This window comes from Anabas testudineus, chromosome 18 (genome assembly GCF_900324465.2).
Source record: "Anabas testudineus chromosome 18, fAnaTes1.2, whole genome shotgun sequence".
NCBI classification, from domain to species: domain Eukaryota; kingdom Metazoa; phylum Chordata; class Actinopteri; order Anabantiformes; family Anabantidae; genus Anabas; species Anabas testudineus.
The window spans coordinates 7342757-7367220 of NC_046627.1; the positions used below are offsets into that span (position 1 = coordinate 7342757).

General features: G+C 41.8%; 1 protein-coding gene and 2 long non-coding RNA genes across 3 annotated transcripts in view; all 3 read left to right on the forward strand.

The window, feature by feature from the left end:
- LOC113155719 overlaps positions 1 to 24144 on the forward strand; it is a 32143-nt gene extending 7999 nt beyond the window's left edge. Inside the window, 10 exon segments of the mRNA XM_033326625.1 lie at positions 50 to 223; positions 938 to 1111; positions 1749 to 1795; positions 1956 to 2026; positions 19632 to 19863; positions 20615 to 22460; positions 22590 to 22763; positions 23103 to 23276; positions 23411 to 23457; positions 23618 to 24144. Of these exon segments, the coding sequence (XP_033182516.1) occupies positions 50 to 223; positions 938 to 1111; positions 1749 to 1795; positions 1956 to 2026; positions 19632 to 19863; positions 20615 to 22460; positions 22590 to 22763; positions 23103 to 23276; positions 23411 to 23457; positions 23618 to 24144 (3466 nt within the window).
- LOC113155724 lies at positions 8486 to 10566 on the forward strand. Its single transcript, XR_003298241.2, has 4 exons — positions 8486 to 8916; positions 9035 to 9080; positions 9254 to 9359; positions 10517 to 10566. It is a non-coding gene; the product is annotated as an uncharacterized LOC113155724 (long non-coding RNA).
- LOC113155725 lies at positions 15664 to 16098 on the forward strand. Its single transcript, XR_003298243.1, has 3 exons — positions 15664 to 15754; positions 15873 to 15919; positions 16080 to 16098. It is a non-coding gene; the product is annotated as an uncharacterized LOC113155725 (long non-coding RNA).
- Positions 24145 to 24464: the final 320 nt, after the last annotated feature.

A 24464-nucleotide genomic window follows, 5' to 3' on the forward strand; every position in this document is an offset into this window, starting at 1 on the left:
ATCTCAGAATCAACATTAAAGTTTATTTAAGTATATCACTGTTTTTCAGACTGAGTGGCTGTAACCTGTCAGAGAGAAGCTGTAAAGCTCTGTCCTCAGTTCTCACCTCCCAGTCCTCTAGTCTGAGAGAACTGGACCTGAGTAACAACGACCTGCAGGATTCAGGAGTGAAGCTTCTGTCTGCTGGACTGGAGAATCAACAATGTAAACTGGAGACTCTCAGGTTAGGATTCATTAACTTAAGTACAATTTTAGCAGTAGATTTTTCTAGAGTCAGAGACTTTTTCTCCATGAAGATTTTTTAGTTTTTAATGTTGTTAAATGCAAACTTAGTTAATTCTGTCAACTGCTTATGGCTTGACCCTTTCATTTCAATCCGGGTTTGGGACCTGCACAAGTGTTGCCCTTGGTGGTTGGGTGAGGTCACACCTCTTCCACTGAGCCTCCAGGCCAATAGGCTCTCACTGTTTATCATTTTCTTTTTTTTTGTGCATAAATAAGTCATTATTTGCGACCTCATATTTCTCAAAGTCACAACAATAAACATTCATGATCTTTCATGTCTTTATTGAACAAAAGCATTAAACATGATTGGATTTTAGGTTTGGTAACACCTGACTCTAGCCGATGTTGTGTGACATCAGTGTTTCACTTGTTTAATGTTTCACTTGTTTAAAATCAGGACTTTTGCCGTTTTATATACAAATATTGTTTGTTTATATTTGTTACTTTGGTGACGATCAGATTATTTCATGAACAATTTCTGCGAAACAGGAAATTAAAGATCATTTACTTTTCATTTAAGTAAATTTCCTTACCTACTCTTTCCCCTGCAAGTGACTAAATTTCCTTCAAATACAAATAGGAGTAGTTGATGTTGGTATGTACAAACAAAACCAGCACCAAATCTCCTGTGTGTTGTTTCGTGTGTCTGCAGACTGTCAGGCTGTCTGATCACAGGGGAAGGCTGTGCTTCTCTGGCCTCATCTCTGAGCTCCAACCCTTCCTACCTGAGAGAGCTGGACCTGAGCTACAATCATCCAGGAGACTCAGGAGTGAAGTTACTGTCTTCTGTACTGAAGGATTCACACTGGAGACTGGACACTCTCAGGTATGGAGAGCCCTGCTGCAGCCACAGACAATGTCTGATGGAGGAGGAAGTAGGGATGATGATTAATCAATATTAATAATTTAATCAATTAAAATCTATATTAACTGATGATGCAGAATTTGAGAATAAGAGATCTATCAGAAAATTCCTGTGTCGTACCTGGTTGTGCCACTAGGTGGTGCCTTTTTTCTTTTTCTTTTTTTTTTTTTTAGATGAAAAACACAAACACACCTCTTTGCCATGAAAGGAAGAAAAGTGTTTCACCATTAGTTTCTGTCTCACTGTGGAGTCATGTTGATGAAAACTGCAGCAAAAAGTAGTTTAGTGCTGGAAACTTTTCCTCTCAGCTGATGACAAATCTTCACTGAAGCACTTTACATTCAGCAAAGAAAAGAGGGGAGCTCCTGTAATTAAAATTAAACTAGAGAATTGAAATCTTTCCTCCATGTCACCTCCCTGCTCCGTAGAATTCCAAGATAAGGACTCCAATTCCTTAGTTGTTTGCTGAATGTCCATCCCTACATACAAGCCTCCATTAGAACAGAACCAGAACACACTGTGTGTACGAGAGCCATGTAATGTCAATGTGTGCATGCTGAAAGAGAATGTGCTGCTCTGACCCCCCTCCTCCTTTCAGGGTGGAGCCTGGTGGAGTCCGATGGTTGAGACCAGGTCTGAGGAAGTGTAAGTGTGTTTTTAATGAGACTGATGAAAACAAAGCAGCAACATTCAACCATCTTCAAACTGTCACATCACTCATTCAAATCCCTGATGTCATGAGTCCTCATCAAACTGATGATAGATTAATAACTGCAGCTGGATTGTGTCTTGTTCTCTCCATCAGATTTCTGTCAACTCACCATCGACACAAACACAGTGAACAGAGAACTACGACTGTCTGACAACAACAGGAAGGTGACACATGTGGAGGAGGATCAGTCATATCCTGATCATCCAGACAGATTTGACCAGTGTCATCAGCTGCTGTGTAGTAATGGTCTGACTGGTCGCTGTTACTGGGAGGTCGAGTGGAGCGGATGGGTTTATATATCTGTGAGTTACAGAGGAATCAGAAGAAGAGGAGACTGTAAAGACTGTTGGTTTGGATGGAACGATCAGTCCTGGAGTCTCAGCTCCTCTGATGTTACAGGTTACTATGTCTGTCACAATAAGAGAGTAACATCCATCTCCTCCTCTGTCTCTAACAGAGTATCAGTGTATGTGGACTGTCCTGCTGGGACTCTGTCCTTCTACAGAGTCTCCTCTGACAAACTGATCCACCTCCACACCTACAACACCACATTCACTGAACCTCTTTATCCTGGGTTTACAGTCAGGAGGTCTGCTTCCTCAGTGTCTCTGTGCTCAGTGTAGTACTGAGAGTGTCGTCCTGTCAGAGAAACGTTGTCTCTGTTGAACAGATAGTTCAGTCTGTACATGTCTGTCTCTTTCACTCACACATACGTTTGTTTTTAGGTTCATGGATTTAATTAAATTCTATTTTATTCAGTTTTATTTGTATAGCTCCAAATAACAACAGAAGTCAAATCAAGGCACTTTACATTGTAAGGGTTAAGACCTTACAGAGTATAATTGTATAGAAAACCCAACAATCCCATTTGAGCAAGGTTTAGGCAACAGTGGAAAAACTCCTTTTAGGAAGAAACCTTCAGCAGAACCAGGCTCAGCCTGGGCGGCCATCTGCCTCGACCGAAAAGTTGAGATGGTGAGGTGGAAAGAAGAGAGAGAAAAGATTAGTAGGCAGCAAAAAACGAAAACAATCGGATTCAATCGGTTTCTTCTTGAACCACTTCTAAATGACCCAACCCAGGCCCTCTGCAGAATAGTATTTGTATTACTGATGAATTCGAGCCAAGTCAGACCTACCCAAGTTAGATTTAATAAAAAACTTGAATTAAATCCACTAATATTGACATCTTTGTGTCACCTGAATCTTGGTTGAACAAAGCAGTCTCAGCCAAACTTTATTTATATCAGGTTATTATGTCTTTTGTTGAGATAAGCTTACCTAAGGTGGAGGTGTGGCCATAAAAATGTATGTTTTCCCTTTTATTCTATTCCAAAACATTTTGAAATTCTTGTTCTAAAATGTGATCTATCAGAGGATCAATTCACTTTTTTTTTGTAGACCACCTTCAGCCTGCATAAATATGTTGCCAGGTTACATTTTAATGAATTTATTGTAATAGGTGACCTCCACCTAGATTGGGTGTCTTCTTCTAGATTCTTTAAATCTAGATTCTTTAGATTGTGATTCTTTAAATCATAGCCAATAAATTGATAGTCCTCCAACTGCCTGAAATGTCCTTGTATGCTGATCAAAAGAGATCTCAAACATTTTAATAATGAAGATTTTGACCAATTGTCTTGTTTTGAGTGGTGCAGGTTTTCTCTTTGTGACACTGTGGAATTAGCTTGGCAGTATTGTGCTGCTGACCTCTTAGTCAGGTCGCCCTTGTGAAAGAGATCTTGATCTCAATGATAAATCCATCTCAATGGGTTTATCTACTAAAATAAAAAATAATTAGACATCAGAGCTGCTGTTCATAGTGACGTCAGCAGAAATGACCCAACAACATGATTTAATCTGCTGAGCAAGAGTCGACAGATTAAATCTAAAAATATGAAATTATCACAGGCTGCTGGTGTTAAGTTTAACTGCAGTTAACTGTTACTGAGACAAACTAGTTACATTTACTCAAGTACAAATACTGAGATACTTGTATTTTACTGAAGTATTCTTATATTATGGTAATTATACTCTGGTACAGTTCAGTTACTTTTTGTAGACTCTAATAAAAAATCTAATAAACTACAGAGTACTCATGTTTGATTCTGGATGAAGCAGCTGTCTATGAATAAATTCTTCGAATTAGCTGCTGTTTTGGTTCCAAGTTCCAGAGATCTTTGTCCTTAGTTTTTACTCATCACTAGGATTTTTATGTTTCAGTCAAATCTGGATAAAACATGTACACAGCATCAAATTTAATTCTGTATTAAATACCACATTTTCATATCAATGTACTTGAATTTTCCTTCAGTGGAGTATTTTAGAAGTATTACCTTTGTGTACTTACCACCTCTGTGGTTTCCCCAGCAGAGACAATTCAACATTTTCTCTGAGCAGTTGGAACAAAACAGAGAAATGAGAACAAATCAAATACTGAAGTCCAGATGAAAAGAAACAGCTGAATGAGAACACCAGCACCTGTGTGGTGTGTTCACTGACGTAAGTCCAGGTCTAGATAGAAACCATTTCATCAAGATGGAGTCGTTCTTCACTCGGACTGACCCAGTGGAGCTGCTCAGTAACCAGCAGGTCAGACTGTGGTTGTACTGGGCAGATTGTGAAGCTGCTGTTCAGTAAAAACTAATCTGGAACATTAAGATCAAATGTGAGGATCCACTGTGTAGGTGCACATCATCACTCTGCAGGACAGTGGGACGTTTTCATTGGCTTCATTCAAATGTGCAGCTAATCTGGAGACACACAAACATCCCGTGACCTTCAACAGGTCAGTCATTAGCTTTAAGACGTTTGACACTAGAAACCAGAGTCCACAGTCTCTGTTGAAGACTTTAGTCATTTTGAGGGGAATGGTTCAGTGTAAGAAGGAGCTGGGTTTGAATCCACAGGTCGGCCGGGTGCCTTTCTGTGTGGAGTTTGGATGTTCTTCCTGTGTTTGAGCGGCTTTTCTCCAGGTTCTCCAGCTTCCTCCCACAGTCCAAACACATGTATGTAGGTTAATGGACTCTAAACTTTCCCTGGGTGTGAATGTTTGTCTGTCTCTGTTTGTCAGCCCTGTGATAGACTGGACACCTGTCCAGGTGGACCCTGCCTCTGACCTAATGACAGCTGAGATAGGATCCAGACCTGCTGAGACCCTTCAGAGGACAAATGAGGACAGGATGATGGAGGGAGAATGGGTGGCTCAGTGGAGACACTGGTTGGAAGACACTGAGGTTTCACTGTATGTGGAAATGTGGAGAAAGGTTGAGGTTGAATAAGCTGTTGGACTCTGAGCGTCAGTCCCTCACCTGGCAAGTTGAGTCGAGTGTTGCATCGGGAAAGGTGTCCAGTATAAAAACCTGAGTCAAATCAACGTTGTTGTTGAACCAACATGATGCTGAAATGTGGAGAAAGATCGATGTTGATGTCCAGATAAAGTCTGTGTAATCTATAGTTGAGCCAAAGTTAGTTTCTCCTCTTTGAATTCCAGGTTTGGTTTTGTTTGTAAAAACATATAAATCATCTGATCATAGTGAGTCGTAGTATCAGACAAACACAGGACTGTAGAGGTCTGGACTCTGTTGGTGTTTTTCTTGAAGGAGCCAGTGTCACAGCAGTGATTTATTTGATCTCTGGTCCATATTGATTTATTCTGAGAGTTTAGCCCGTGTCCTGCAGTAGATCCCCGCTGGCTGTGTCCACAGAGAGTGGGTTCACCCTCAGCAGCAAGTATCACTGAACTCAGAGAGATGGAGACAGTTAGTTAACAGAGGACAGAACCAGCACTGCTGAGGCTGATGGAGACCAACTAGATCTGGGATTACGGCCGGGATGGAGCTGCTGATTGGGACTGTAGCCGTATCTGTGCTGCAGTTGTTGTGGTTCTGATTGTCCACATGATCTCATTCTGGTTCAAACTCTATGAATCACTCAGCAGAGATATAGACAGAAAGGTGGTGTACAGTAACCTGGACAGTACACCACCTTTCATCCAGGGACAGCTGGGACTGTGGGAACACAGTGCTGAGAGCTGGTTAGCTTGTTTAACTAGCTGGATCCATTTCTCTGGTGGTAGAATGAGGCTGTGTAGCCACAGACAGGTCCTAGTGGTTCTGCTGAGAGCTGATCCCTGTCTGCCACAACGTTCAAACACCTGGGGTCGTATTCACAAAGCTCCATAATCCTCTAGTGATCGTTTCTCCTGGTGATGAAATTCTAAGAAAATGATTTTTATTTCTACTAAACTATGAGAACAACATGAACCAGAGCAGCAGTGCTGACTTGTCTCTGTTAGAACCTTCTATCAGCAGTGATCAGACAAACTACTGCAGAACTTCCACAGCTTCATACTGTGACCAACATGTTCCTCATTTATTTCACTGGACGTTCAGACCACACAGAGCAGACTTCACCAACGTTACTGAGAGAACTGATGAGACACAAACGGCATCATCACAGCATCAGAAGATGAAGATATGTTGGTCAGAACCAACAGAACCTCTTTGATTTGAAGACGACCCAGTTTCCATGTGAATCAATGAGCTACTGAAACAGACTGGTCAGTGATCAGTATCAGCTTCGAATATATTCTGTGAAGAGAATTCTTTACATCCAGCTGCATAAAGACTTAAACCGAGTCTGAACATCAGAGGAAGTCTTTGATTGTCACTGCTCACTGTCATCAAGGACACATTTGGTTCAATCTTCTTTCTATATTGTGACGAGTGTATTTGAAGGTAAAGACCTCCGTTTTAGGGAAGTCTGGGTCTCTCTGCTCAGACTGCTGCCCCCGCGACCCCGCCCCGGATAATGGATGGATATACACCTGTGTGTCCTCAGATCCCTACAGACCTGAGTCAGACAGAAACCAGATCACCTGTTAAGACGTTTCCACATATGCACTCTGGACTGACTCTGGAGGATCAGGTCCAGACATTGTGCGGACTTGTGGGTTCACACATGCAGAACACAGCAGGAGAAAGTCCGGGTGACATACGTTCAAGTTTAAACCCTGATCAAAAGCAGCATATATACAAACTGACCTTTGACCTTCTTCCTGCAGTTGATGAATCCAGCCAGAGATAAGATCAGACCCAGGATCAGCCCTGAGGCTCTGATGGACTTCTCTCACTAGTCCTTCTACAACCAGTTTGCTGCTTCACTAAAACAACAAATACTGTGTGTTGATGCATTTGGGACCAGTTCAGTCCAGTTTTAGTGATGACTGTTGACCCCTGTCCTTGTTGTGGACCAGGACATATTCTGGTTCCCACTAACTGAGACCTGATCCTGGACCTGCAGCTGCAGCTGTTTTAGATGGAGGAAAAAACAGTTAGTGCTTCTGTTTCCCGCTCAACAGACAGTCAGTGCTGCCACCTGCTGGACTCTGCTGGTCTGAACCTGATCCAGGATTCTGGTTTAGTTCCACACCAGGTCTCTGCAGTAACACAGAACCAGTTTTTATCCACTACTACAAATGTGAAACAAGCTGACAATAAATATTTGATCCTTTTTAAAGGTCGAGTTTCTCTGGTGTCAGAGTCACATGTTCAACACATCTAAACAACTGTTCATGAAAATCATCTACATCTAAAAATCAACCTCAGGATTTTTTCTCTTGCAGCCTGAGATCATATATTTACTCTTAGACAGATTTCCTAAATCCCCACTTACTGTCCCACTGAACAACCTGATTCAAAGACAGTATTTGGAGAAATGTGAAAATAAATGATCAACATGTCTGTGAAGGTTCTCAGTCGTCCAGGTGAAGTTATCTGGAAGTTGAGTCACAGCAGCTGGACTTCCTTCTTGTTAGGTGGAAACGTTTCACTACTCATCAAGTAGCTTCTTCAGTCTGATGTTACTTGATGAGATGATGGCTCCATCATCTGCAGCTGTAGAAAACCTAAGACCTTGTTGAACGTGTTGAACAATAGAATTTATCCTTCTATTGAAGGACTGGCGGCTGCACAGTGGTTTAGTTGTTAACACTGTGACCTCACCGCCTGAAGGACACAAGTGTGAAAGCTCAGGTCGGCCGAATGTCTTTCTGTGTGGGTTTTCTCCGGGTTCTAATACCCACACATCTATTATTCTAGTGTCTATTTTTGGTTGTTGTTCAACTGTCTGTGTCCATTATTTCTATTAGATTTATTTGCTGGACTCCTTTTTATCTCTTTATGGTCATTTTGAATCTTTGAACTCATGGTGACTCACTTCATAAAGAGGCTCAGGCCCAGGCGCTCCTGAACTCTTGGACTTTTGAGCCTCTGTCCTATGATCCCAATCTGTGGTTGATGCATGTGAACCAGTCTTTGGGTCCTTTTCATGGCTCTGAATGATCTGCTCTATGACTTGGTGGTTCCTATTAGTCCACGCTGGAGACTGGGGTCCGTCCCCACTGTGGATATAAGCCCCTGATCCAGTTCAATTACTGTGTAATTATCTAATAATTAGAGAGCTGTGATTAATTAAGTTACCTTCTCTGTACAGTAAAGACATTTGGGTTTAACATTAAACGATGGATATAAGATAAACAATTTTAGTTTTCATTTGATGCTGATGTTCACTTCAATATGTTAAAGGATAAAAACAGGAGCATGAACACTCAAATCTTTAAGACAAGCCTTGAAATCTTCATGGATTCTAAAGGTCTGAACAAAAATAGAGACCAGCTGTAATAAAACATCACTGAACAAGAGCAGAACTGAGAACGTGACCAGTCTGTTCAGAGTCTCTTTGTTTTCAGAGTTTTAAGTCAGAGAAGAGGACGATGTCCTGCTGTAAACATGCATCTGTGCTTTAGTCCTGCAGTAAATGTGTCATGATGTCAGAGTGAATGTCAGTGTTGTTGTCAGTGCTGAATGTGGAGAGTTGTAGTTACTGACAGTGATGGTGATAGTTTCTCTGTGAGTCTCTGTCTCTTTAACAGTCCAGTTCCATCCACATGAATATCTGACTTACTTACTATAAGAACTGACAGCAGGTGAACTTTACTCTGACTGAGACTCAGTCCGACCAGTCACACTGCATATTTTATAGTGAAGACATGAAGGTGTGGCTGCACACACACACACACACACACACACACACACACACACACACACAGTTCAGTTGAATGGATGTGATGAAATAAAACTTTAAGTGAAGAACAAATCTCCTTATTTCCACAGACAGAAGAGAAGCTGCAGAGGGATGAAGTTCATGGGGAAAAGCTGAGTAAGTGGAGCTCTTGATTGGTTTGATTCATCTTCATTAAATGAACCTGGTTTTGTCCTGTTAGTTACAGTTCACTCTTTCAGTCAGTAGTTGAACATGGACACAGCAGTTTGTCTCTTATTGTGTAAATCTGCTCCTGTCTCCTTTATCCTACATGTCCTGACTCGTTCCAGGTGCAGCTCTGACTAATTCCAGGTAACAGTTCACCTGCGGCAGAGTGTTTTCTCTACAGCGGTGGAGTACAGAGTCGTCTTCTTTCACAATTTGTCTGAATCACCTGTAAGTTTTCTTTGTTTGATTCTAGTCTGTATTAGTCTGTGTTTTCCTCTTTCCGATGCTGTTCACACTAACATCTGTTAATTTCTTCCACTAAAAACAGCAAAAATGTGCTGCTCTCTTCTTCAACTAACTCCAAATGTGATGAACCAACTTTGTTCCCTGTTGGATCTGAGAGTTGAATAAATCAGAGAAATAGAGTTAGTGGATGGTCTCTAGTTGAGTCATTGTTACTGTGGAGCTCCACTTACTGAGGACTGAAGGCAGCTTTTCCTGCCTCCATCAGCCTGTGGAGGAGGCGGAGATGAGCCGCTGCTCTCCCGCTGTCTGAGCCACTAAATGCGGTCTGAGCTCAGATTAAACAACTCAAGTAACAAGTTCATTAAAGTACATCATTTATCAAATGAATTAAATTTACTTTTATTTCTATAGCGCCCAACAATCCCACTTGAGCTGCACTAGGAGACAGTGGAGATGAAAAGCTGGCTTTAGAGGAAGAAAAATTTATCTAAATTTGTGGAACCCCACCTCCTTACCAATTTACGTGATGTCTGCTATAAGCTGCTGATTTATGAACTGTGCCATGGAGCTAACTTCCTCTGATACACTAGCTTCTTTTTCAGAGGAGCAACAGTATTAAGTGTTGCTTGGAATGAGGCTGCAGAATTATCAACAAGATAATTAACCTGTATTTGAGTAAAATTTGGATGACTGCCTTCCTCTGTTTTGGTACATGGAGCTAAAATCAAAGATAGAATCAGTTCCTTAAAAATCAACAGCATTTTTACATTGATTGATGATTTTTTTCTTAGGTCAAGTAAAGATCAGTACAGTAAAAAAAGTCAGCTAAAAAGGGATTTCAATTGCATTTCTTAGATTATTGTTCTGAGTTACTAGAAATGTTGGTCCATCATCCTGTGTGTGCTGGGCTGCAGCTTCATGCCTCCATCTAGTGGACTGATGGTAGAAGTAGAGCAGCTGATTGCAGCTTCCTCTGCCTCCCACTGCTGTCTGACTGCATTCAAGTGACACTGATATGAAAGAGGAAAGAAGAGCCAATCAGTGGAGGAGCAGCTGATCTTTGTCCAGGAGAAATGATGGAAAGGAGGATTTCAGTTTTCACTGCACATCAATGATTTGTGTTTCCTCTCCACATGAAGGTAGAAAGTGTGTGTGAGCTGATGTGGATGTGGATTCAGCAGCATGGATCAGTGTGAGGACAGAGAGGAGGGAGTCCCTCCCTCTAAAACCACTCTGTGTGGGGACCATGAGAGCCAGACCAAAGCTCAGAGGTGAGATGACTGAGACCATCGGACTGATTCTGTCTCCAAGTCTCATCTAGAATTGAATATTTCATCAGGACATTTTTACTATTCTTCTGATTCTATTTGTCATTTATGAAGGAAACTTTGACTGAATATGTGAGCGTCACCAAAATTGTTTTTCTATCAGGTCCCATCAAAGACCAGAATCTCCTGGACCAGGACCTGAACCCAGCTGTGTGTCCTTCAAGAGCGACCGGTCAAAGGGACAAATCATTTTTTTAAAACAGCAACCTTCATCAGACACAGAGTAAGTTGTTGTGAGTTTAAAATCAGTCTGAACAATATGATGTAAACTTTCTCTGATGATAAATTGTTGTGTTCTTTTGATTTCTGGATATTTCTGATGTGAGTAAGTTGATTTCTGTTTGAACTGTTGATTTGAAGGAGAAGCTTTCTTCACTATTCTTCCAGCAAACACTCTGATCATGGATCAAATCTCCATCCAGCCCGTAGCTAAACCACTGATCCTGTAGAGGGTCTCAGGGGGCTGCTCCTCTTCTAATGAAGTGCTGACTTGCAGGCAGACGTCAAAGGAAGCAGCTGAACACCACAAATGTTGAACTCTGATCAAATCTTTGTGATTGAAGTTCTCCAAATGAAGATTTTGGTACAAATGTCTAAAAGAATCTTGACTTCTTCACTTCCTGTTGGAAGACTTTAGTTCTAATGTTGTTGAAGTCAGTGTAGAGGACTGTTTGTCCCCAGTGTCAGTACCAGAGCTGACGTTTGAAGATTCATTTAGGATCCACCAACTAATGAATGAATGAAGTTGTTCAAAGGTGAATTAGTCAAAGTGAATTGTGTGAGCAGCAGCACTCTGCCTCATACTCACACAGTTCAACATATTCAGACTGGGAGCTGCCCAGTACAACCAGTGTGATCCAAGCAGACTCTGTCTCTAGATGCCTTGTTCCAACACTTGAGCATTGTTCAGTGAGGGAGGCAGAGATATCTGTTGTTCAGAGCTGCTGAGACTAAACCAAAGTGACTGGTGACAGTAAAGCTTCACCACTACAGGGAGTCTCTGATTCACTGTTCACATCAAATCTGTCTTCATGGACCTTTACCTTGTGTGTGTCTCTGTGTGGACAGACATACTGTGAGCTCATTCTTGATGATTCCTCCACAGAGTGGAGCAGGAGAGCTCAGAGGTTCCCAGTGGTCAGTCTGCCCAGCAGCATCCAACACAGCTGGACTCCATATTTCTGGTCTGTACATTTCCAACTACTACTTTTCCATCTGTTGTGTTCCCAATAATCTCCATGCTGCACTTTTTAGACCAGTGGATTGTCAGTCTGTCCAACATGGATCTGATGTTTGGCTCCATGATTTGAGTTGGATTGTGTCATTCATATAGTTTCTGTTCCAGCTGCTGGAGGAGAACATTGTCACTTTTGTGAAGAACGAGCTGAAGAAGATCCACAAGGTTCTGAGTCCAGATTACCCACAATGCTTAGAGAGTCAGAGGGAGGATGAGGAGGTGTTGGATGGTGAGGATGAAGGGCAGAGGAGGAGCAGCAGAGAGGCATTTCTGAAGATCACACTGAACTTCCTGAGGAGAATGAAGCAGGAGGAGCTGGCTGACTGTCTGCAGAGCAGTAAGAGGATTTCTCTAAACATTTAACATCATGGACAAATGAGACGTTTACTGAGAGCTGAAGATGTGGAGTGTTAATATGTTGAAATGTGAATCATTTAGGGAAAACTGTGTTATCGTTAGAAATTATATTGATCATCTTTTTGTGTTTTCATTCAGGAACTTCAGCTGAAGTTTGTCAGAGTGAAATTAAATCTAATCTGAAGAAGAAGTTCCAGTGTGTGTTTGAGGGGATTGCTAAAGCAGGAAACCCAACCCTTCTGAACCAGATCTACACAGAGCTCTACATCACAGAGGGAGGGACTGGAGAGGTCAATGATGAACATGAGGTCAGACAGATTCAAACAGCATCCAGGAAACCACATAGACCAGAAACAACCATCAGACAAGAAGACATCTTTAAAGGCTCACCTGGAAGAGAGGAACCAATCAGAACAGTGATGACAAAGGGAGTGGCTGGCATTGGGAAAACAGTCTTAACACAGAAGTTCACTCTGGACTGGGCTGAAGACAAAGCCAACCAGGACATACAGTTCACATTTCCATTGACTTTCAGAGAGCTGAATGTGCTGAAAGAGAAAAAGTTCAGCTTGGTGGAACTTGTTCATCACTTCTTTACTGAAACCAAAGAAGCAGGAATCTGCAGCTTTGAAGAGTTCCAGGTTGTGTTCATCTTGGACGGTCTGGATGAGTGTCGACTTCCTCTGGACTTCCACAACAATCAGATCCTGACTGATGTTACAGAGTCCACCTCAGTGGATGTGCTGCTGACAAACCTGATCAGGGGGAACCTGATTCCCTCTGCTCGCCTCTGGATAACCACACGACCTGCAGCAGCCAATCAGATCCCTCCTGAGTGTGTTGACATGGTGACAGAGGTCAGAGGGTTCACTGACCCACAGAAGGAGGAGTACTTCAGGAAGAGGTTCAGAGATGAGGAGCAGGCCAGAAGAATCATCTCCCACATCAAGACATCACGAAGCCTCCACATCATGTGTCACATCCCAGTCTTCTGCTGGATCACTGCTACAGTTCTGGAGGATGTGTTGAAAACCAGAGAGGGAGGAGAGCTGCCCAAGACCCTGACTGAGATGTACATCCACTTCCTGGTGGTTCAGTCCAAAGTGAAGAACACCGAGAATGATGGAGGAGCTGAGACAGATCCACACTGGAGTCCAGAGAGCAGAAAGATGATTGAGTCTCTGGGAAAACTGGCTTTTGAGCAGCTGCAGAAAGGAAACCTGATCTTCTATGAATCCGACCTGACAGAGTGTGGCATCGATATCAGAGCAGCCTCAGTGTACTCAGGAGTGTTCACACAGATCTTTAAAGAGGAGAGAGGACTGTACCAGGACAAGGTGTTCTGCTTTGTCCATCTGAGTTTTCAGGAGTTTCTGGCTGCTCTTCATGTCCATCTGACCTTCGTCAACTCTGGAGTCAATCTGCTGTCTGAAGAACAGTCAGTCTCTCTGTGGTTCAATATTTTTAGTCCTGAATTAAAACTTCTCCACCAGAGTGCTGTGGATAAGGCCGTACAGAGTCCAAATGGACATCTGGACTTGTTTCTCCGCTTTCTCCTTGGTTTTTCACTGCAGACCAGTCAGACTATCTTACGAGGTCTGCAGACAAAGATGGGAAATAACTCAGAATTCATCCAGGAAACAACTGAGTACATCAAAAACAAGATCAGAGAGACTCCCTCAGCAGAGAAAAGCATCAACCTGTTCGACTGTCTGGATGAACTGAATGATCGTTCTCTAGTGGAGGAGATCCAACAGTACCTCGACTCAGGAAGTCTCTCTACAAATAAACTCTCTCCTCTTCAGTGGTCAGCTCTGCTCTTCATGTTGGTGTCATCAGGAAAAGATCTGGACGTGTTTGATTCACTGAATTACTCTCCAAACTTTTCAGACGAGGATCTTCTGTATGTGTTTGGAGTCGTAAGAGTCTCCAAGAAAGTTGTGTAAGTGTAAAGATAGTGGAATTTATTCATCATTGAATCCACAGCTACTTTTTTTCAACAACAGAGCAGAATGTACTAGTTGTCTTTTATAACAACATATTTCATTATATCTTAACATAAATTTTGTCATGTTATACATCACTGTTTTTCAGACTGAGTGGCTGTAACCTCTCAGAGAGAAGCTGTGAAGCTCTGTCCTCAGTTCTCAGCTCCCAGTCCTCTAGTCTGAGAGAACTGGACCTGAGTAACAACAACCTGCAGGATTCAGGAGTAAAGCTTCTGTCTGCTGGACTGGAGAATCCACACTGTAAACTGGAAGCTCTCAGGTCAGGTCAAGTTTCTGTTTTAAATCACTGGAGATATTTAAAGTCCAAAACTGCTGACATGAGAGAGACCCAAGCAGATTAAACTTTCCAATGTCACAAGTTTGAAGTTGGAGAATTTTCTCATCAGTATTTTTATAAAACATAAAATCAGTACTTTCCTTTCTGATTTTATTTTGTTGTGTTTTATCTTTTTATTTCAGAACCAACGTTAAAGTTGATTACAATTTGACACACGTCATTTGATACATCACTGTTTTTCAGACTGAGTGGCTGTAACCTCTCAGAGAGAAGCTGTGAAGCTCTGTCCTCAGTTCTCAGCTCCCAGTCCTCTAGTCTGAGAGAACTGGACCTGAGTAACAACAACCTGCAGGATTCTGGAGTGAAGCTTCTGTCTGCTGGACTGGAGAATCCACACTGTAAACTGGAAACTCTCAGGTTAGGATTCATTTACTACATTTTTCTATAGCAGGTTTTTTTTAGACTCATAGGCATTGTCTCAATGATAATTTCTTATTTCCTTATGGAGTGGTAAAAAATTACTTGGGTCACTGTTTAGAATGTTCTGATTTTGTTCATAAATTAGTCATTAGAAGTCTTACAAATAAACAACTAAAATTTATGTTTTGAATATTTTTAACTGTATAAAAAACATTATTGAACTGACATGTAGCTCTAATCCACACATCCATTCTTTATTTTATTCATTGAACTGTTGTCGTAGAATTTCTTCCTCTTGTTCTAAATATTATAAAATCTTATTAGACTTCAATGAACGACTCCGTGTGATGAACCATCTGATTTTAATACATGCTGGCATGGAAAAAACCCTCTACTCATATCCTTTCTGTGACCCATTGTCCCATTTAGTATCTACAACTGATGTAAAACAGTTTTTCTCTCTTTCTACTGAATGTGACTAAATTTTCTTTAAACTCCAAAAGGTATATGTGATGTTGGTATGTACAAAAACCACCATTAGCAAGTCTCCTGTGTGTTGTATTGTGTGTCTGCAGACTATCAGGCTGTCTGATCACGGAGGAAGGCTGTGCTTCTCTGGCCTCAGCTCTGAGCTCCAACCCCTCCTACCTGAGAGAGCTGGACCTGAGCTACAATCATCCAGGAGACACAGGAGTGAAGCTACTGTCTCCTGGACTGGAAGATCCACACTGGAGACTGGACACTCTCAGGTATGGAGAGGCCTTCTGCATACAAGCCTCCATTAGAACAGAACAGATGAGAGCCATGTAATGTCCATGTGTGCATGCTGAAAGAGAATGTGCTGCTTTGACCCCCTCCTCCTTTCAGGGTGGAGCCTGCTGCAGTCCGATGGTTTAGACCAGATCTGACGAAGTGTAAGTGTGTTTTTAATGAGACTGATGAAAACAAAGCAGCAACATTCAACCATCTTCAAACTGTCACATCACTCATTCAAATCCCTGATGTCATGAGTCCTCATCAAACTGATGATAGATTAATAACTGCAGCTGGATTGTCTCTTGTTCTCTCCATCAGATTTCTGTCAACTCACCATCGACACAAACACAGTGAACAGAGAACTACAACTGTCTGACAACAACAGCAAGGTGACGTGTGAAGGAGGATCAGTCATATCCTGATCATCCAGACAGATTTGACCAGTGTCGTCAGCTGCTGTGTAGTAATGGTCTGACTGGTCGCTGTTACTGGGAGGTCGAGTGGAGCGGATGGGTTCATGTATCTGTGAGTTACAGAGGAATCAGAAGGAGAGGAGACAGTGATGAGTGTTTGTTTGGAAGGAACGATCAGTCCTGGAGTCTGAGCTGCTCTGATGGTGGTTACTCTGTCTGTAACAATAACAGAAAAACATCCATTTCCTCCTCTGTCTCTAACAGAGTATCAGTGTATGTGGACTGTCCTGCTGGGACTCTGTCCTTCTACAGAGTCTCCTCTGACAAACTGATCCACCTCCACACCTTCAACATCACATTCACTGAACCTCTTTATCCTGGGTTTGGAGTCAGGTTTCCTGGTTCCTCAGTTTCTCTGTGTTCAGTGTAGTACTGAGAGTGTCGTCCTGTCAGAGAAACGTCGTCTCTGTTGAACAGAGAGTTCAGTCTCTACATGTCTGTCTCTTTCACTCACACACACGTTTTCAGATTCATGGATTCAATCAGTTTCTTCTTGAACCAGTTCTAAATGATTCCTTGTAAACTTGTTCCTCTTCCAGTCCTTTAAAGATGAAGCTCCGATTATTCCAGGATCCAGATGTTGAGGACTTGTTCTGAAGTCTTGTTCTGTGTTTTCTCTTTTTCTCTTTTCGATCCACTGACATTATTAGACATCAGTGCTGCTGTTCATAGTGACGTCAGCACAAATGACCCAACAAGACCAAAGATTCAAGTCAAACACATCCATGAATTTCATATTCCTTTCAGAATAAAAGCATGTGTTTGTATCCTGCAGCAGGAAATTTGAGTGTTCTCTTAGGCTGCTGTATTGAACCAACACACTGAGGTAAACAGCAAATATGGAGACAAATGACAAAATCTTTTACAACGTCATAGGAAGATGACCGTATGAATCTAGACAAATCCTATTATTTTTAGATGGTATCATGAGGGTATGTCTGCTGTCTTTTATAGTTACAAAATGGTAAAGAAAATTGTCCTCTATGCAACCAAACATTTCCCCATTGAGTTTGTTTTACAGCATGATCATGTTATTGGGGGGCCACCACCAGTTTTTCACTTCAAAAAGTTTGGGGCTACCACCAAGTCCTTCTGGCTTTATATCAGTTTTTTTAATGTTGTGCCAGTGCTGCCAAATCAGTCTAAGACAGGTAGTTCTGCGAGGTTAAATACAATTCAATTTAATTTGTATAACACCAAATCACAACAGAAGTCATCTCAAGGCACTTTGCAGTGTTTAAGGTTTAAGTACTTAAACACTGCTTTTGTTTACATGTAATGCTTCCTTCACCCTTTAACAGAGGGACAGCTCCCTGAGTTCTTAACTTTACTTCCAAGTTAGTTTATGAACACCCCTTTAAGTGTAAAGGACAACAAAATAAAATATGTTGGTAAAATACTCCTTATAGTTGTCTATTGTTCTGTGTTAACCTATAAAACAGATCACCAAAACAGCTATGTCCCCAAATTATATTGAAATTTATTAACTAAAGGAGAAAATAAATAAAAAGTACTTTTGTTGAGCCAAAAAAAAATATCAGCAGATTGTCGTCACATACAGGTACTGTATGTTCAACCTTTGAAAATAGGTGTACACTACTTATCTAAGCTAATATATCTCACAGTCAGAAAACACAATAACTAAGGTCTGTACTGAAATAAATAAAAAAAAACTTGGATTAATGTCACTCAAATTTGTGGGCCCACACACACACACACACACACACCAGCCGGCGAACAAATAGAAAACAGAAAAGCAAATTAAAAATGACAACAAACCCCTGTTTCAGGCCTGGTCGACACTTGGGAACGTGGCCATAAACGTCGAAGCCCTTTGACTCTAGCTGCAGACATGAAAGTTGGAGACAAACAGACAGTGTCAGTGTTCGTACACTACACCTCGACTGTCGAGACGATCCAGCATCAGTCTGTATCTTAGCTCACAGCTAACCTCGATGAGCATCAGGTGTCAGTTCATCTTTGGTGAACCGTGTCCTTCTCTTTTGTTGCCAGAGGAGCTGTCAGACTTTCTTCTGGTCACCTGGAGCGATAACTGTGAAGTCTGGAAAAGTCTCTCTTCAGTCTAGCTGGTTGTTAGCCCGAAATGCTAATCACACAACGCCGACCTCCTTGTCGTCGTTTAGACTGTGCATGTTAAATCGGCTACTTGCTGTACTGTAGTCCACTCTCTCTAACTCTAGCCCTTAGCCAATCACACTACTACACCACGATGGTCCAACTTCTTCCTGTAGCTGTCTTTGCACCTTCTGACTTTGTATTTTAAATACAGTTCCTCCTTGTCCCCAGAGAGAAAGGCCCTCTTCTTCTCATTGAGTAGGGCCTTCAGCTCAGGAGTAGTAGTACAATGTTTTACAGTGTAACTGTAGTAGAAGCATACACCAGCAGAAAATGGAAATGCTTCTATGTTGCACTCAAGTGTACTTTAATGTGACAACATCAGGCCATCAGAGATTATCAATGTGCCTAGTAGCAGACCCAGCATTATGTATGCATTACCTGCATTCTGTGAAACCAGGCTGTTTAACATTACCTGTGTAGACACTGGTTGCTAGTCCTCAACTTGCTTGCATGCAAAAATCATTTCAAGTCATCAGATGTCGTTAATTAGTCCATTTATTAGGTCCACATAGCACAGACTAGTCCAATCTAAGAAATCCTCACTTCCAGTTAGTTTATTTTTCTGTCCCTGCTCTCTGTCTGTCTCCCTCTCGCTATCATCTCATTAGTTTCCCCTGTATTCACCCTCTGTCCACTTACCTCAAATCACTGGTTCAATTAAACCTGCTTAAACCAGCCTGTGTTTAATAATGATGTGCAGCTTTGTTTTGCTTGACTTAGTAAACTCCTTCAACTCCTTACATTACAAGACTCTGGACCCCCATGAAGTTAAGAACTGCATGATCATTGCATTTAACCACACACACAATGCACCAATATCACAATAAATAAAGACATTGATAATTGTAAAACAGAATGCAGAATGGTGGTAGTAGATGGAAGAAATCTGATATTTACATCCATCTGCTGGTTTTAAACTTGTTTTTTTAGTGTCTGGCCCGGTATAACTCAGTGATTAAAGTTTCAAAAGCCCACTACTTTTCTAATCTTATTTTTGATAATTGGTACTACTGCATTTGAGTGCACTTAAGTGTTGGGTAGTGTACTTAGAAAGTTCTGTGCTTCTATAATGATTGATCTTCTTTCTCCTGCATTAAGTCTGGTATACCACAAGGGTCACCTTTACTTTCTGCTAACTCTTGGTGATGTCATCAGCAGACACAATGTGACACTTGTGGAAAACACGAAATAGTTGATATGATGTGACATGTTGAACCTTATTAGTCTCTTTTAAAGTGACCTCTGGTTTGTTTCACAGATGGAGAGGTCTGTACAGGAGGAGCTACTGGACATGTTGGAGGATTTGGGAGAAGAGGAACTAAAGAAATTCCAGTGGCATCTGCAGAATGCGAAGTTACCAGATGGTTTACAGAACATCAAAAAGTCCAAACTGGAGAAAGTAGACAGACTAGAAACTGTGAATTTGATGTTCCAGATGTACAGTGATAAAGCTCTGGAGGTGGCCAAGCTGATTTTACAGAAAATGAAACGTAATAAAGTTCAGTCACAAGAAGGTAAGATATGAAATAACTGGAATATTATGTAGACACAACAGACTCAGTTTGATTTTAACATATAAACCTGTATTTAACATTCAGGCTCCATCAGTTTAACCTTGATGAACCTTCTGTGCATTTCTTGTCTTCATCCAAGTGGAACTCGTTATATTATACGAGTTCCACTTTTTGAACAGAATTAGTGAAATAAATCAACTTTCTGATGATATTCTAATTATATGACCAGCACCTGTAGTTTCCTGACTTCACTCTTAGTAATGCCCCTAACTTCATGTTGTTTCTGTGTGATGTCTGTATAGCACCAACATGTACTTAAATTACAGTCATTTCTTATATAAACTTTGTAGATGTCCAGCTACCAGTCAAAAATGTGGACACAGATAGGAGTTACCATGTTTTTATGAAAAGATACGTCGGCAGCTGTGTTACCATAAGTTCAATAACGGTTTTCCAATGATGAATTCTCCTTTCCAAAACATACATTTTCATTATTAGCGTAACATGCTATTGTTAGACAGTAGGAAGACAGCAATAAATAATCATTACTCTTAACTTGTTATTGAGAAACCTTCAATTACATTCAAGTTTGACAATGTATTTCAAATTATTGTAAGTTGGTAGTAAACCATTTCAAATGAGTTTTGATTGTACAGCGAGTTGAAAAGTTACATCTGGAGGAAGAAATTACTGTACAAATTAGTGCGTCAGTGTCTGTTGTGACCAGGTCATTAATGTTACATCTTATTATCTGTTCTTCATCCAGATACTGTTGATATTTCGGATGTGAGGTCTAAACTTAAATCTAAACTGAAGAAGAAGTTCCAGTGTGTGTTTGAGGGGATTGCTAAAGCAGGACGAAAAACCCTTCTGAACCAGATCTACACAGAGCTCTACATCACAGAGGGAGGGACTGGAGAGGTCAATGATGAACATGAGGTCAGACAGATTGAAGCAGCATCCAGGAAACCAGACAGACCAGAAACAACCATCAGACAAGAAGACATCTTTAAAGGCTCACCTGGAAGAGAGGAACCAATCAGAACATTGATGACAAAGGGAGTGGCTGGCACTGGAAAAACAGTCTTAACACAGAAGTTCACTCTTGACTGGGCTGAAGACAAAGCCAACCAGGACATACAGCTCACATTTCCAATGACTTTCAGAGAGCTGAATGTGCTGAAAGATGAAAAACTGAGCTTGGTGGAACTTGTTCATCACTTCTTTACTGAAACCAAAGAAGCAGGAATCTGCAGCTTTGAAGAGTTCCAGGTAGTGTTCATCTTGGACGGTCTGGATGAGTGTCGACTTCCTCTGGACTTCCACAACAATCGGATCCTGAATGATGTGACAGAGTCCACCTCAGTGGATGTGCTGCTGACAAACCTGATCAGGGGGAACCTGCTTCCCTCTGCTCGCCTCTGGATAACCACACGACCTGCAGCAGCCAATCAGATCCCTCCTGAGTGTGTTGACATGGTGACAGAGGTCAGAGGGTTCACTGACCCACAGAAGGAGGAGTACTTCAGGAAGAGGTTCAGAGATGAGGAGCAGGCCAGAAGAATCATCTCCCACATCAAGACATCACGAAGCCTCCACATCATGTGTCACATCCCAGTCTTCTGCTGGATCACTGCTACAGTTCTGGAGGATGTGTTGAAAACCAGAGAGGGAGGAGAGCTGCCCAAGACCCTGACTGAAATGTACATCCACTTCCTGGTGGTTCAGTACAAACGGAAGAACATCAAGTATGATGGAGGAGCTGAGACAGATCCACACTGGAGTCCAGAGAGCAGGAAGATGATTGAGTCTCTGGGAAAACTGGCTTTTAAGCAGCTGCAGAAAGGAAACGTGATCTTCTATAAATCAGACCTGAACGAGTGTGGCATCGATATCAGAGCAGCCTCAGAGTACTCAGGAGTGTTCACACAGATCTCTAAAGAAGAGCGAGGACTGTACCAGGACAAGGTGTTCTGCTTCATCAATCTGAGTGTTCAGGAGTTTCTGGCTGCTCTTCATGTTCATCTGACCTTCATCAACTCTGGAGTCGATCTGCTGTCTGAAGAACTTTCTGCTTATCTTGGGTCCAGTTTGTTTGGACCTGACCTAAAACTTCTCCACCAGAGTGCTGTGGACAAGGCCGTACAAAGTCCAAATGGACACCTGGACTTGTTTCTCCGCTTTCTCCTTGGTCTTTCACTGCAGACTAATCAGACTCTCCTAGAAGGCCTACAGACAAAAACAGAAAATTACTCAATTATCAACCAGGAAACAACTGAGTACATCAAGAAGAAGATTAAAGAGACTGCCTCAGCAGAGAAAAGCATCAACCTGTTCCACTGTCTGGATGAACTGAATGATCGTTCTCTAGTGGAGGAGATCCAACAGTACCTGGACTCAGAAAGTCTCTCCACAGATAAACTGTCTCCTGCTCAGTGGTCAGCTCTGCTCTTCATGTTGGTCTCCTCAGGAAAAGATCTGGACGTGTTTGATCCATTAAAATACTCTTCAAACTTTTCAGAAGAGGATCTTCTGTATGTGTTTGGAGTCATTAGAGTCTCCAAGAAAGTTGTGTAAGTGTAAAGATAGTGGAATTTATTCATCATTACAACAGAGCAGAATGTACTAGTTGTCTTTTAGAACAACATATTTCAGTATATCTAAACACAAATGTTGTCATCTTATACATCACTGTTTTTCAGACTGAGTGGCTGTAACCTCTCAGAGAGAAGCTGTGAAGCTCTGTCCTCAGTTCTCAGCTCCCAGTCCTCTAGTCTGAGAGAACTGGACCTGAGTAACAACGACTTGCAGGATTCAGGAGTGAAGCTTCTGTCTGCTGGACTGGAGAATCCACACTGTAAACTGGAAACTCTCAGGTTAGGATTAGGATTAATTATCTTAAGTGCATTTTTTATGCAGTTGTTTTTTCTAAACTCAGAGACGTTGCCTCCATGAGGATTCTTTATCGTTCTTTAAATATTTTTTTCCACCATCACTCTGTATGTTTAACAGTTGTGCTCAATAAAGACATGAAAGACATGATTCTAAAAATTTTCACTTACTTTCCCCTGTATGTAACAACACATGCTTTAAAAACAAATACATTTAAATACAAAAGTACTTGATTGATTTTGTGTACCAGAATCACAAAATGATTTGGTAAGAACAAAAAACACCACCACCAAATTTCCTGTTGTTGTATTGTGTGTCTGCAGACTATCAGGCTGTCTGATCACAGAGGAAGGCTGTGCTTCTCTGGCATCAGCTCTGAGCTCCAACCCATCTTATCTGACAGAGCTGGACCTGGGCTACAATCATCCAGGAGATGCAGGAGTGAAGCTGCTGTCTGATGGACTGGAGAACCCACATTGGAGACTGGACACTCTCAGGTATAGAGAGGCCTGCTGCATACAATCCTCCATTAGAACAGAACCAGAACACACTGTGTGTATGAGAGCCATGTAATGTCCATGTGTGCATGCTGAAAGAGAATGTGCTGCTCTGACCCCCCCCCTCCTTTCAGGGTGGAGCCTGGTGGAGTCCGATGGTTGAGACCAGGTCTGAGGAAGTGTAAGTGTGTTTTTAATGAGACTGATGAAAACAAAGCAGCAACATTCAACCATCTTCAAACTGTCACATCACTCATTCAAATCCCTGATGTCATGAGTCCTCATCAAACTGATGATAGATTAATAACTGCAGCTGGATTGTGTCTTGTTCTCTCCATCAGATTTCTGTCAACTCACCATCGACACAAACACAGTGAACAGAAAACTACGACTGTCTGACAACAACAGGAAGGTGACACGTGTGGAGGAGGATCAGTCATATCCTGATCATCCAGACAGATTTGACCAGTGTCGTCAGCTGCTGTGTAGTAATGGTCTGACTGGTCGCTGTTACTGGGAGGTCGAGTGGAGCGGATGGGTTCATGTATCTGTGAGTTACAGAGGAATCAGAAGGAGAGGAGACATTAAAGACTGTTTGCTTGGATCAAACAATCAGTCCTGGAGTCTGATCTGCTCTGATGGTCGTTACTCTGTCTATCACAATACAAGTGAAACATCCATCTCCTCCTCTGTCTCTAACAGAGTATCAGTGTATGTGGACTGTCCTGCTGGGACTCTGTCCTTCTACAGAGTCTCCTCTGACAAACTGATCCACCTCCACACCTTCAACACCACATTCACTGAACCTCTTTATCCTGGGTTTGGACTCTGGCCTCCTGGTTCCTCAGTGTCTCTGTGTTCAGTGTAGTACTGAGAGTGTTGTCCTGTCAGAGAAACGTTGTCTCTGTTGAACAGATAGTTCAGTCTCTACATGTCTGTCTCTTTCACTCACACACACGTTTTCAGATTCATGGATTCAATCAGTTTCTACTTGAACCAGTTCTAAAAGATTCCTTGTAAACTTGTTCCCTCAGTCCTTTAAAGATGAAGCTCCGATTATTCCAGGATCCAGATGTTGAGGATGTTGCTGCTGTATTGAACCAACACACTGAGCTCAAATTGAGCTTTATTCACTTCAACTTTGTTCTTGGTCTCTGTGATGGAAAAGTTTCAGTTGAACATTTGGAG